This window comes from Carassius carassius, chromosome 31 (assembly GCF_963082965.1).
Source record: "Carassius carassius chromosome 31, fCarCar2.1, whole genome shotgun sequence".
Taxonomy (NCBI): Eukaryota; Metazoa; Chordata; class Actinopteri; order Cypriniformes; family Cyprinidae; genus Carassius; species Carassius carassius.
In genome coordinates, this window is record NC_081785.1 from 30811299 (window position 1) to 30826297 (window position 14999).

A 14999-nucleotide genomic window follows, 5' to 3' on the forward strand; every position below is an offset into this window, starting at 1 on the left:
GGAATGCGATGATATTATATGTACATTATAAACAGCAGCAACTTGAGAAAAGTGGTAATAAATACAGTTGGATGAGTGTACAATAGTATTGTCAAACAATGTATTCTATGCAAAAATATCGGTAATGCAATAATATTTTTATTGAAATAGTTTACTGTGCTTTGTACAGTAACAATTTTAGACAGTTTAAAGTGTAATAAATTGAACAATGTTTAGTCTGTGCAAAATATGAATAGTGCAAATAATGTATGTAAAGTACTGTGACCAGTGCAGTGAAAGAGCAGGTGCAGGTTCGATTGGTGGTGTGGCATTCAGAAGTGTCACATCCTCGGGGAAGAAGCTCTTCTTGAGCCTACTAGTGCGAGAGCATAGGCTCCTGTAACGCCTGCCGGATGGAAGGAGGGTGAAGAGTCCATGGTTAGGGTGAGAGGCATCCTTGATGATGTTTCTTGCCCTGCCCAGACAGAGCTTGTGATAAATGTTCTCGATGGAAGTTAACTGGGTACCTGGAGTGCTTTGCGGTCAGATGCAGAGCTATTGTTGTACCACACTGAGATGCAGTTTGTGAGTATGCTCTCAATGGTACAGCGGTAGAGTTCCACAAGGATCCTGGGACTGAGGAGAACTTTCTTAAGGCTCCAAAAGAAGTAAAGGCGCTGCTGTGCCTGTTTGACCAGGGTGGAGGTGTTTAGGGACCAGGTGAGGTCATCTGAGATGTGGATGCCGAGGAACTTGAAACTCAACACACGCTCCATTGATGTACAAACCCGATTACAAAAAAGTGGGACACTGTACGAATTGTGAGTAAAAAAGAAATGGAATAATTTACAATTAATTATATTCACAATATAGATAACATATCAAATGTTGAAAGTGAGACATTATGAAATGTCATGCCAAATATTGGCTCATTTTGGATTTCATGAGAGCTACACATTCCAAAAAAGTTGGGACAGGTAACAATAAGAGGCCGGAAAAGTTAAATGTACACATGAGGAACAGCTGGAGGACCAATTTGCAACTTATTAGGTCAATCGGCAACATGATTGGGTATAAAAAGAGCCTCTCAGAGTGGCAGTGTCTCTCAGAAGTCAAGATGGCCCTTAGACGGCATTGCATCACATTTTATTTTATTTTTATTTATCCTTTATTTTACCAGGATAGTCCCATTGAGATATAAAGTCTCTTCTTCCAGGGAGTCCTGGCCAAGATGGCAGCACAGAAAGTTTCACATAAACAACATACAAACATAAAACTCAGAATATTTCATAAAATTTTGTCCAGCACTCAAAATAACAACAAAAACTACTTAACCAAACATACACACGTTTCCCTTAAATTGGTCAATAAGAGATTTTTAAAAACTTTTAAAGAGGGGAGTGCTTCTATCATTATTATACTCTGCAACTCATTCCATAACCAGGAAGCATAGGAAGAGAAGGCGGTTTTACCAAGCTCTGAACGTACTCTAGGAACCTTTAAAAGCAATTTAACTCTAGATCTGCTATAAGTACAGGTGTAATATGATAAAAGATGACAAATATAAATTGGTAGTTTTCCTAACAATGCCTTAGCAATAAACATCAGCATGTGTATTTTTCTCCTTTGAAACAAAGAAGTCCAACCCACCAATTCGTACAAGGTACAATGATAAGTGCATGAAAAGGCACTCATCACAAAGCGCAAGGCAGCATGGTATACACAATCTAACTTTTTTAGAGAAGATGAACTCGCATGCATATAAATCACATCACCGTAATCTAATACAGAGAGGATACAACTTTGAATAATTCTCATTCTTGCTTCTAAAGGAAAACATTTTTTTAAACGAAAGAGGAAACCCAGTTTTCACATACAGGAATGCTACTGTAATGGAAATCACAACATGGGCTCAGGAATACTTCCAGAAAACATTGTCGGTGAACACAATCCACCGTGCCATTCACCGCTGCCGGCTAAAACTCTACAGGTAAAAAAAGAAGCCATTTCTAAACATGATCCAGAAGCGCAGGTGTTTTCTCTGGGTCAAGGCTCATTTAAAACGGACTGTGACAAAGTAGACAAATATTCTGTGGTCAGACGAATCAGAATTTTAAGTTCTTTTTTTGGAAAACTGGGACACCATGTCATCCGGACTAAAGAGGACAAGGACAACCCAAGTTGTTATCAGCGCTCAGTTCAGAAGCCTGCATCTCTGATGGTATGGGGTTGGGGTTTTACAGTATCACATCAGACAGTGCACTATAGACCCCCTGAGGAACAGTTCCACTCATTCTCTACTATAGGAGAGGAAGAATTGTATAAACTTGTTAAATCATCTAAACCAACAACATGTATGTTAGACCCTATACCATCTAAGCTCCTAAAAGAGGTGCTTCCAGAAGTCATAGATCCTCTTCTGACTATTATTAATTCCTCATTGTCATTAGGGTATGTCCCCAAAACCTTCAAACTGGCTGTTATTAAGCCTCTCATCAAAAAAACACAACTTGACCCCAAAGAACTAGTTAATTATAGACCAATCTCGAATCTCCCTTTTCTGTCCAAGATACTAGAAAAGGTGGTATCCTCTCAATTATATTCCTTCTTAGTGAAAAATGGTATATGTGAGGATTTCCAGTCAGGATTTAGACCATATCATAGTACTGAGACTGCTCTTCTTAGAGTTACAAATGATCTGCTCTTATCATCTGATCGTGGGTGTATCTCTCTATTAGTTTAATTGGATCTTAGTGCTGCGTTTGACACAATTGACCACAACATTCTTTTGCATAGACTTGAACACTTTGTTGGCATCAATGGAAGTGCATTAGCATGGTTTAAATTGTACTTATATGACCGCCATCAGTTCGTAGCAGTGAATGAAGATGTATCATATCGATCACAAGTGGAGTATGGAGTACCTCAAGGCTCAGTACTAGGGGCGCTACTCTTCACGCTTTATATGTCACCCTTGGGAGATATCATCAGGAAACATGGTGTTAGCTTTCATTGTTATGCTGATGATACTCAGCTCTATATTTCTTCGCAGAAAAACTAATGGAATGCATAGTTGATATAAAAAACTGGATGACGAGTAATTTCTTACTGCTAAATTCTGAAAAAACAGAGGTGTTAATTATAGGACCTAAAAACTCTGCTTGTAATAACCTAGAACACTGTCTAAGACTTGATGGTCAATTCTTCGTCATCAGTTAGGAACCTAGGTGTGCTATTTGATCGCAATCTTTCCTTAGAAAGCCACGTTTCTTTTTGTCCATCTCAAAAATATATCTAAATTACAGCCTATGCTCTCAATGTCAAATGCAGAAATGTTAATCCATGCATTTATGACCTCAAGGTTAGATTATTGTAATGCTTTATTGGGTGGTTGTTCTGCACGCTTAGTAAACAAACTACAGCTAGTCCAAAATGCAGCAGCAAGAGTTCTTACTAGAACCAGGAAGTATGACCATATTAGCCCGGTCCTGTCAACACTGCACTGGCTCCCTATCAAACATCGTATAGGTTTTAAAATATTGCTTATTACTTATAAAGCCCTGAATTGTTTAGCACCTCAGTATTTGAATGAGCTCCTTTTACATTATAATCCTCTACGTCCGCTATGTTCTCAAAACTCAGGCAATTTGATAATACCTAGAATATCAAAATCAACTGCGGGTGGCAGATCCTTTTCCTATTTGGCGCCTAAACTCTGGAATAACCTACCTAACATTGTTCGGGAGGCAGACACACTCTTGCAGTTTAAATCTAGATTAAAGACCCATCTCTTTAACCTGGCATACACATAACATACTAATATGCTTTTAATATTCAAATCCGTTAAAGGATTTTTAGGCTGCATTAATTAGGTAAACCGGAACCGGGAACACTTCCCATAATACCCTATGTACTTGCTACATCATTAGAAGAATGGCATCTACGCTAATATTAGTCTGTTTCTCTCTTATTCCGAGGTCACCGTAGCCACCAGATCCAGTCTGTGTCCAGATCAGAGGGTCACTGCAGTCACCCGGATCCAGTACGTATCCAGACCAGATGGTGGATCAGCACCTAGAAAGGACCTCTACATCCCTGAAAGACAGCGGAGACCAGGACAACTAGAGCCCCAGATACAGATCCCCTGTAAAGACCTTGTCTCAGAGGAGCACCAGGACAAGACCACAGGAAACAGATGATTCTTCTGCACAATCTGACTTTGCTGCAGCCTGGAATTGAACTACTGGTTTCGTCTGGTCAGAGGAGAACTGGCCCCCCAACTGAGCCTGGTTTCTCCCAAGGTTTTTTTCTCCATTCTGTCACCGATGGAGTTTCGGTTCCTTGCCGCTGTCGCCTCTGGCTTGCTTAGTTGGGGTCACTTCATCTACAGCGATATCATTGACTTAATTGCAAATAAATGCACAGACACTATTTAACTGAACAGAGATGACATAACTGAATCCAATGATGAACTGCCTTTAACTATCATTTTGCATTATTGACACACTGTTTTCCTAATGAATGTTGTTCATTTGCTTTGATGCAATGTATTTGGTTTAAAGCGCTATATAAATAAAGGTGACTTGACTTGACTTGACTTGACATGAGTGTGTGTAGCATGGGCAGCTTACACATCTGGAAAGGCACCATCAATGCTGAAAGGTATATCCAAGTTCTAGAACAACATATGCTCCCATCCAGACGTCGTCTCTTTCAAGGAAGACCTTGCATTTTCCAACATGACAATGCCAGACAGGGCAACACTGTTTAGCTTTCTTAACTAGATGGTAATTGAAACTAATCCAACAAAAACTTTTAAAAAAGTGTAGCAATTCAACCGGACACCATTGATTGTTGGTGTTTGTAATGATCAGCTTAAATTATTTGTTGATCATATCTATTGTTAACTGTTTAACCACATGCTGGTTTAGCTGCAGCCACGCAAATCATTGTTCTATGTTTAGGCCTATGTAACTTTACCTACTGTAGTAAAGCCATGTTTGTTTCCTATTTATTGCGAAGCTATTATGCTATAGTAGTCATATATAACAGCCAAACGTAAAAGTATGACAACTACTAAATAAACATCCTACCATTGTGAAACATCGTGCTTGCACAGGTTCTACTCGATCCTCTTCATCTATGTTCTCCGGGTCTGATTCTGGCTCAAATTGATAGGGTAAAATTAAAGGCATGTTTACAATAACACTGAGCGCATGTATCTCCACGTTATGGCAAGAGGCGTGACCTTTCCGGCAACGTGCGCTAAGCTGCTGTCGAATCACAATTAATCTTGACAAACTATGTATCATTATAAAGATTTAAGCCTCAAGTATCGACGACAGATCGCTGTTTTTCAATGGAAAGCTTATAAAGACTGTATTTGCTTCATTTGTGTAAGCAGTACACATACAAACATGAACATTAGAAACGCTGTACATACCAGATCTTATGTAATAACGAGTCATAAACACATCCACAGCTGTAAATCCTGGTTTAGTTAGAAAGGTAAGGGTCCACTGAACGACATCTCATGAAGCACGTTTAGTCCAACGAAGCAATAACGTTAAGCAGAGAAGTAAATTTCCATACTTCTATATTGCATTCTTTTAAATGTCTGATTGTTGCAGTGATGTAGTTCATAGTTGAATGCAGCTTGTAAAAGCACTAGTAAGATGATGAGTGCAGTAAGAAACATCACTCTCTCTTCACTGTGTGTTAGTTCAGTCATTCACTTCCCCTGAATGTGTTATCAGGGCCTTAGCTGGGGTCAGCGGGGCCCCGGTGCAGGTTGTACCAGTGGGCCCTGTTTGAAATTGTTTAATTTGTATGTTCGATCTATTTATTTATTTGTTCTATTTATACAATGTTTATGTTTTTTTTATTTGTAGGTGTCCAGGTACAGCAACCGAATAATTAAATCTAAAATAGCACTGCATAGTTTTCACTATAAAAATTAAATATACTATCAAACCAAAATGTATTCAGACACCTTCAACATCTCTCACATTATCACAGTTTATTTGCTACAGTTCAGAAAATGGTAATAAAATATGACAAGAACTCAGAGTTAAACTGTCAGAACAAATTCATATTGATAATGTCAGATAACTTTGAAAAAAAGGTACGAGTACAATCAACCAAAACTTCAGACAACTGTCAGTATCACAATATTTACACAACTATCAATATTTTGTTGACCAGTTACCAAGCAATGATTAATTTTGTTCAGACTCTGGTTTGAAAAGGTTGCATTAGCAATTCAGGTAAAAACATATAAACAAAAGATGTTGAGGCCGAAGTGTCAGAAAAAATTTTTGGTCCCAATTTTTTTTAAATCAATTTCACTAGTAGTCCACTGTATGAAGAATCACTGTATGAAGAATTTGTGGATATAATATGTCACAGTTCGCTTTATTTTACTATACTCACTTACATAAATGTATTACAGTGTCCTGTACCTATTAGTGAAAAAATATATATATCAAAATGATGTCTGGTGTCTGAATAATTGTTGGTTTGACTGTGCATTAATTCATGTTAAAACTACAAAGTAATTCAGTCAAGAGCAGTGAGTGATTTTCTTTCTTTAATTTTCTTGGATTAGCATTACAGCAGCTATCAGCTAAATTAGGCGCGGTCACTTTAAGAGACGATGAATGCATCCAATATAATACATAACCGTTTTTCTTTTTCAACTGTTTGAAAAGCTTTCGTGGGGACATGCAGCAGAGGCCTGTCAACTGTCCTGATCATCTTTTTAGGCTGGCCAGACGGTTGAGATCGCCGGGGTCCCCCTTCAGCCGTGGGCCCCTATAATCGTCACCACCTTTCACCCCACTAGCGACGGCTTTGTGTGGAAGCGTTATGCAGACCAGTTTTCTGCCAGAAAATGCAGCTCTGTCAGTCTTTGATGTTGATGCGGACACAACCTCACTTCCTGTGCTGGCCAGCATTTCCTGCCACAGGATTAAGATTTGTGTTCAGATTGTGTTTTTGGTTTTTACTGGGGTAAAAAATGAAGAAATATGACAAAAAGCAATAAAATGCCAGCTTTCACTCATTTCTTTCTTTAACCCTTGTTCTGTGCTGAAAATGCTTTACTCTTGGTGTTCCTGGTCAAAAATAATTAGTCATTTTAAAAATTGCTTGTAAATTTATCATGCTATATTATCTTAAAATCCTGGATTCAATGTTTTTGTCTACCTGATTTTTTTTTTTTTTTTTATATGCACAGGTTTTGTTTGTTTGATTGATTATAAGCCACATTGATCTGAGCTCATACACCTCAGTTTTTGAGTGAATATTGACAAAATTATTAAAAAATTAGCTTTTTCCATTTAGAGAAGGAATGTAGAAAATGTATCCACAAATAATGCGTAAAGTACAGTTAATGCTCAGTTTTGATGAGGGGTAAGTGTTTTATTTTTAATCATTGATCTGGATCTCATCTGTGTTCCGGTCTTCTTCTCAGAATCTCTCTCTGAGTCAGTCTTCATTCGCTCTGACTGCACTGGGTTTATTCACCTCATCTCATCTGACCGCTTGGTTTTCACTGCAGGTGAGCATGAAAATGTGTTTTTTAACTATTAATAATAATAATAATAATAATAATAATAATGATATGTAATAATAATAATAATAAATGAATCAATAATGACTATGTCAAAGAAAGAAATTATCGAGCATCGCGTTAGTTCAGTCAGGCCATGTTAGTCACGCTTACATCAGCTGACAGTCAGCTGTTCCTGACGTGTATCAATCCAGTCTTGACACCTATCACCTGCGGTCTATTTATATTCCCATTATTCAGTGTCTCTTCCATCGCATTACTGCTTGGAATTAACTCCCTCCTCCAACCCCAACTCCACCAACTGAACCAACCACTAATCCGATCTAACTTGTTCTTTCTTTACAGTGTCTTCATTGGAAGCAGTCTCTATGACTTTTGTTTACAACTTGAAGTACCGTTCTAGGGTGAATAAATAAAACAGGACAGAAACTAATAATGATATATATTACTGAATTCACGACGAAGGCAACAAACTTAATAATGCTTTTTTGTCACATAGAAAAGCATTGATTTTGAGCTAGACTGCTGGAAACTTACTGCTAATAAATTCTGTCATCATCTCCTCACCTTCATGTCGTTCCAAACGACTTTCTTCTGTTGAACACAAAAGAAGATTTTGTAGAATGTTACCCTTGATTTCTACTGTATGAACTTCTCAAAGTATATTTCACAGAAGAAAGAAATTCATACAGGTTTTGAATGACATGGTGTTGAGAAAATGATGACAATTTTCATTTTTGGGTGAATATCCCTTTAAGAACTTTATTATTTGGAAATAATAAATACCTAGTTTATGTAAGACTTTGATATTTATCTTTAATCAGGCCCTTATTGAATTAAGATTTTACTTCTAATTTTACATATAAAAAGAAAGACGTTCTTGCTCAGAATCCAGAGTGTAACTAGTATTAGTAGGATAGTGATCACAAGATGTAAGACCATGGTCCTCTATACCATAGTTTAAAATAAATAATAAGTAATAATTAACTATATGATTAGTTAAAAAAAAAAAAAAAAAAACACTAAACATGAAGAAACTACAAAACACCTTTTATAAAAATTACTATGGTGCTGAATTGACAAGTCTATCTCCATTATATGTCATTGTCATGGCTGTTCACAGCCAGAATCACTAGAACCTTTAATGTTCTCATGTCACACGACTGTGGAACAATTCTGTGTCACATCTGAATGGATCAAGCGACTGTTCATCCTATAAATTGTAGTAGAAGCGCGTCACACCTTCAGAGGATTTGCTTTATGTGGTTTCGCATGCGCTGTAATTTAAAAACAGCACCTAATACCAGGCAGGTCTCGCTCGCTTCGGTGATTGGCCCACTACTTGAATAAAACATCTCCTGATGGCCAGAATGCGATCGCAGGCCCACAGACTTCTGGTCCCTATGAACTCTTCCCCCCACTAGTGATGCCCCTGTGTGCAGTCTGTAGATTCAAAAGCTGATAAAGAGTAATTAGTGTGTAATTAGCTTCTGTTCATAACATTTCAAGCAAAGAATGATAATGTACATTTGATCTGAGGTGAAGCACAATGTTGTGAGATACATTATGTGAATTTTAAACAGAGAGAGTGTGTCTGAACTATGATCGTTATCAAAAAGGCTATTCCAGAGATTGGCAATGTTTCTAAGATGGAAGAATGCAGTTTTTGTAACATGGGAAACGTGATTTTCAAAATAAGTATAAGATGCTGTCTAATATAACACCCAGATTTCTGACTGCAGAAGAAGTAACAGTACATCCGTCTAGTTGCAAACTGTAGTCTACTAGATTCTGTGTAGTGTTTTTTGGTCTAATAAGTAATATATTTGTCTTATCCTAATTTAATAGGAGAAAATGATTGGTCATCAAATCTTGTACATTTTTAACACATTCTGTTAACTTAGATAATATCAAAGTTTCATCTGGTCTTGTTGAAATACATAGCCTAGTATCATCAGCATAACAATCCAAACTAATCCCATATTGTCTAATAATAATTACCAAGGGGCAACATGTACACTCACCTAAAGGATTATTAGGAACACCATACTAATACTGTGTTTGACCCCCACAGGACTGCCGCATACTGGATGTTTTTCCCTTTTCACACCATTCTTTATAAACCATAGAAATGGTTGTGCGTGAAAATCCCAGTAACTGAGCAGATTGTGAAATACGTCTGGCGCCAACAACCATGCCACGCTCAAAATTGCTTAAATCACCTTTTCATTCAGTTTGGAGTTCAGGATATTGTCTTGATCAGGACCACACCCCTAAATGCATTGAAGCAACTGCCATGTGATTGGTTGATTAGATAATTGCATTAATGAGAAATTGAACAGGTGTTCCTAATAATCCTTTAGGTGAGTATATATTGAAAATAGCAAAGGACCTAGGACAGATCCTTGTGGCACTCCATATTGTACTTGTGATAATTGAGATGTGCCCCCTTCTAAATAAACAAAATGGTAGCGATCGGACGGGTAGGATCTAAACCATCTTAGAGCCTGCCCTTGAATACCTGTATAGTTTTGTAATCGATCAATGAGTATGTCATGATCTATAGTTTTAAATCCAGTATTATCATTAAGTAAAACTAGCAATGAGATGCAGCCTTGATCTGACGCAAGAAGCAAGTCATTTGTATTTTTAACAAGATCAGTTTCTGTGCTATGGTGGGGCCTGAAACCTGACTGAAATTATTTTCAGTCAGGTTTCAGCACAATTGAAAAGATAAAATTTTAACAATACTGCATGAAATAGCAAGTAAACGTGTATATGGACTGGAGTGTGTGTACATTTATTTATATTGTTGTGACTGATTTGTGTGTTGATCAGCTGAGAGGATGCAGGTTCGAGTGCTGCTGATCCTGATTCTCATATCAGTATTAATCACACATGCTAAAGGTATGACTGTCTGTCTGATAAATCGAACAGGCTAGACAGAAAATTATATTTTTATATGATGAAATTATCAAATGCATGCATAGTTATTCATGAACAGTAGCAGATTTGTCTTTCTGTCCACACACACAAGCATTCACTGATGTCTTCTGTTTGATTTATTCAAACTGAGACATTTGTTCCTCCATTTTAGCCTCGCTCAGCCAACACACTAATATCTCTGATCCACACAAAGCAGCTGTTGTTCCACCAGATGCCAGTCTGCAGCTCTGATCACTTAACAAACAGTCAAAGCCTGTATGGCTGATAGTAATGTTGCTGCACCTTTAACATCTAATTCATTCATTCATTTAGATCTGAGTTTTGCAAACACAAGCTAAAAGACATTTGTCTTTGGATAGTTAGATATATTTGTGACATTTGTCAAATTCATGGATAGCTGTGCATGCATTTGTTGTTCAACACATTTTATTAACTGATGATTTGCAGTATTACTGAATGTTTAAAATAGAATGTAATCAGCAAGGGTTTCCATCATTGAATTTTGGGATATCAAGTAAAAAAAAATGCTGGATGGAAACACCACGATATGAGATAAATCTGTTTCTCTTTAGTGGACAACTTCACATGTGAAGCTCCAGCTGATATCGTGATGCTGGTGGATGGATCGTCGAGTATCAGCCCTTTAAACTTTAAAACTGTGAGGAGCTTTCTGGAAAGGTTTGTCAGGTCCTTTACGGTTGGATCAAACCAAACACGCATTGGTACGTCTGCACTATATTTACTTCCGAATGTAGTATATTCACATGTTACTAGATCAGACTCAAGGTCAGGAGGACAGCTACTTTTTGCAGTGCATGTGCTGTATTTAGTGTTAGATTCCCTTTAGATTCACCGTGAGTGTTTGTGTGTGTGTTCAGGTTTGGTGCAGTACAGCAATGATCCAAAGATCGAGTGGCATCTGAACACACACAGCACTAAAGAGGCTGTGATCGACGCTGTGAGGAAACTACTCCAAGTAGGAGGAGGCACACAAACAGGTTCACACACACTCACACACACATTGGTATTTGTGGTTTACAGGGACTCTCCATAGGCGTAATAGTTTCTATACTGTACAAACCGTATATTCTATCGCCCACAACAACTCTACACTTAAACCTAAAACTAATTTTTAAAAAAAGCCTTTTGAATTGCAGGGACATAGACATTGTTCATCATAAACCACCTTCACACTGTAATACCACTGTCACGCCCATCATTATACAAATTTGTATCCCTATCAACCATTCAAAACAGGTGCACACAAACACACAGTTCACTCATAAACTCATACTCCTATACACACTCTCACACAAAGTTTAGACCGAAATGTCTTCATTCCCACGCATCTGTTCATATCTGTGTGTGTCAGTGTGAAAAAAAGTGAATGTGACATTCAGCCAAGTATGGTGACCCATACTCAGAATTTGTGCTCTGCGTTTAACCCATGCGAAGTGCACACACACAGCATTAAACACACACACACAGAGGGCATCATTTATGCTGCAACACCCGGGGAGCAGTTGAGGGTTCGGTGTTTTGCTTAATGGCACCTAAGTCGTGGTATTGCCAGCCCGAGACTTGAACCCACAACTTTAGGGTTAGGAGTTATACTCTCTAACCACTAGGCCGTAACTTCCTTAAACCTAAACGTATGTATTTGCCAGACGCTTTTAAAAAAAGCGACTTGCAGTGCATTCACACTATCAGCTTACTACCTTACATTTGTTCCGTTGTTTCGAACCCACAACCTTGCGCTGCTTACGAAATGCTCTACCACTTGAGCCACAGGAATGCTCTGTGTGTGTGTGTGTGTGTGTGTGTGTGTGTGTGTGTGTGTGTGTGTGTGTGTGTGTGTGTGTGTGTGTGTGTGTGTGTGTGTGTGTGTGTGTGTGTGTGTGTGTGTGTGTGTGTGTGTGTGTGTGTGTGTGTGTGTGTGTGTGTGTGTTTCCAGGTCTGGCTCTGACGTATATTCTGAAGAACAGCTTCAAAGCTGAATCTGGATCCAGACCTGGCGTTCCTAAGATTGTGATTCTGATCACGGATGGGGAATCATGGGACGATGTTCTTTCTCCGGCTCAGAGACTCAGAGATGCTGGGATCGAGATGTTTGCTATCGGTAACAGAACAAAACCAGCTCTAACTTAAACATGTTATTGTAAATACTTTAGTTAATAGTTTTCTGACTGTGTGAATCTGCAGGAGTGGGAAATATCAATATGAATGAACTGAGAGCCATTGCCTCCCCGCCGGAGACACACGTGTATAACGTGGCTGATTTCAGCAATACTTTAGACATCGTGGAGAAACTCAGCAGGAGCGTCTGCGAGCGCATCTCTGAACTGAACAGAGAGCTCAGCGGTGTGTTTCTGAGATCTCTGTTATTTAATGAGCAGGCTCAGAAGGTTTCTTCAGGAGATGGAGGTTAAGTTTTCAGTATTCAATATGAATTATGGGTAGCAATGAATAGACATTTTCTCCCTCTGACAAGACAAAAAAATGAGTTATTAACATTTTCGTTAACAAACCTGCTATAGGAACTGTAGGAATGACCCAAATGTAACATTGTTATGTTTGTAACCAGCAAGTAAACAGGTTTCCATAAATACATTTTTGTGCAAATATTGGATGGAAAAAAAGACGGAGAAGTGAATAAAATATCTGATGAGTAATAAAATCTGTGTCCATAGTGAACATTCACACATGTGAAACTCCAGCCATCGCTGATATCGTGATTCTGGTGGACGGGTCATGGAGCATCAGCCGTTTGAACTTCAAAACTGTGAGGAGCTTTCTGGGAATGTTTGTCAAGGCCTTCGCTGTTGGATCAGAACAAACATGCATTGGTACGTCTGGGGTTTCTTTAGTTCCAACACACAGTACATTTACATTTACATGCAGCTAGATCAACAGGAGAAGAGCAGCAGTTTCAAAGTCAAAGTCACCTTTATTTATATAGCGCTTTAAACAAAATACATTGCGTCAAAGCAACTGAACAACATTCATTAGGAAAACAGTGTCAATAATGCAAAATGATAGTTAAAGGCAGTTCATCATTGGATTCAGTTATGTCATCTCTGTTCAGTTAAATAGTGTCTGTGCATTTATTTGCAATCAAGTCAACGATATCGCTGTAGATGAAGTGTCCCCAACTAAGCAAGCCAGAGGCGACAGCGGCAAGGAACCGAAACTCCATCGGTGACAGAATGGAGAAAAAAACCTTGGGAGAAACCAGGCTCAGTTGGGGGGCCAGTTCTCCTCTGACCAGACGAAACCAGTAGTTCAATTCCAGGCTGCAGCAAAGTCAGATTGTGCAGAAGAATCATCTGTTTCCTGTGGTCTTGTCCTGGTGCTCCTCTGAGACAAGGTCTTTACAGGGGATCTGTATCTGGGGCTCTATTTGTCCTGGTCTCCGCTGTCTTTCAGGGATGTAGAGGTCCTTTCTAGGTGCTGATCCAGCATCTGGTCTGGATACGTACTGGATCCGGGTGACTGCAGTGACCCTCTGATCTGGACACAGACTGGATCTGGTGGCCACGGTGACCTCGGAACAAGAGAGAAACAGACAAATATTAGCGTAGATGCCATTCTTCTAATGATGTAGCAAGTACATAGGGTGTTATGGGAATTGTTTCCGGTTCCAGTTTACCTAATTAATGCAGCCTAAAAATCCTTTAACGGATTTGGATATTAAAAGCATATTAGTATTATGTATTAGTGTTATGTGTAAGCCAGGTTAAAGAGATGGGTCTTTAATCTAGATTTAAACTGCAAGAGTGTGTCTGCCTCCCGAACAATGTTAGGTAGGTTATTGCAGAGTTTAGGCGCCAAATAGGAAAAGGATCTGCCGCCCGCAGTTGATTTTGATATTCTAGGTATTATCAAATTGCCTGAGTTTTGAGAACGTAGCGGACGTAGAGGATTATAATGTAAAAGGAGCTCATTCAAATACTGAGGTGCTAAACCATTCAGGGCTTTATAGGTAATAAGCAATATTTTAAAATCTATACGATGCTTGATAGGGAGCCAGTGCAGTGTTGACAGGACCGGGCTAATATGGTCATACTTCCTGGTTCTAGTAAGAACTCTTGCTGCTGCATTTTGGACTAGCTGTAGTTTGTTTACTAAGCGTGCAGAACAACCACCCAATAAAGCATTACAATAATCTAACCTTGAGGTCATAAATGCATGGATTAACATTTCTGCATTTGACATTGAGAGCATAGGCCGTCTTTTAGATATATTTTTGAGAGGGAAAAAAGGTGTTGTTTTATTTTGATTTCCGTTTTGTTTTTTATTAGTTTTTTATTATTGTTGCTGTTGCTGTTATTGGTATTATTATTATTATTATTATTATTATTATTCTTATTTATTTAATTTTTTCTTGAAGTGGAAGTGTGTGGAGATCTAAAAACCTTTCTATATTATATTAACGTTACCTCATTAAAAATGGAGAAATATGCATACAACTTTTTTCGTAGTGTTGCCTTCGTTCTGTCTG

General features: G+C 38.4%; 3 protein-coding genes across 3 annotated transcripts in view; 2 read left to right on the forward strand and 1 right to left on the reverse strand.

The window, feature by feature from the left end:
• LOC132111963 (putative E3 ubiquitin-protein ligase UBR7) overlaps positions 1–14999 on the reverse strand; it is a 361771-nt gene that overhangs the window by 322823 nt on the left and 23949 nt on the right. The window lies entirely within an intron of this gene.
• LOC132111875 (cartilage matrix protein-like) overlaps positions 1–14999 on the forward strand; it is a 110859-nt gene that overhangs the window by 87486 nt on the left and 8374 nt on the right. Inside the window, exon 8 of the mRNA XM_059519510.1 lies at positions 13189–13344. Within this exon, the coding sequence (XP_059375493.1) occupies positions 13189–13344 (156 nt within the window). The remainder of the gene's footprint in view (positions 1–13188; positions 13345–14999) is intronic.
• On the forward strand, positions 7386–11619 carry LOC132111878 (collagen alpha-1(XIV) chain-like). The gene is made up of 5 exons (XM_059519512.1): positions 7386–7392; positions 7454–7540; positions 10391–10459; positions 11071–11220; positions 11377–11619. The coding sequence occupies exons 1-5, from the start codon at positions 7386–7388 to the stop codon at positions 11550–11552; spliced, it is 489 nt and encodes a 162-aa protein (XP_059375495.1). The 3' UTR covers positions 11553–11619.

Excerpts from the sequence above, each read along its gene's own strand:
- LOC132111878 (XM_059519512.1), top strand. Across the intron at positions 7,541-10,390 it reads CCGCTTGGTTTTCACTGCAG|CTGAGAGGATGCAGGTTCGA; the intron begins GTGAGCATGAAA and ends TGTGTTGATCAG. Across the intron at positions 10,460-11,070 it reads ATTAATCACACATGCTAAAG|TGGACAACTTCACATGTGAA; the intron begins GTATGACTGTCT and ends GTTTCTCTTTAG.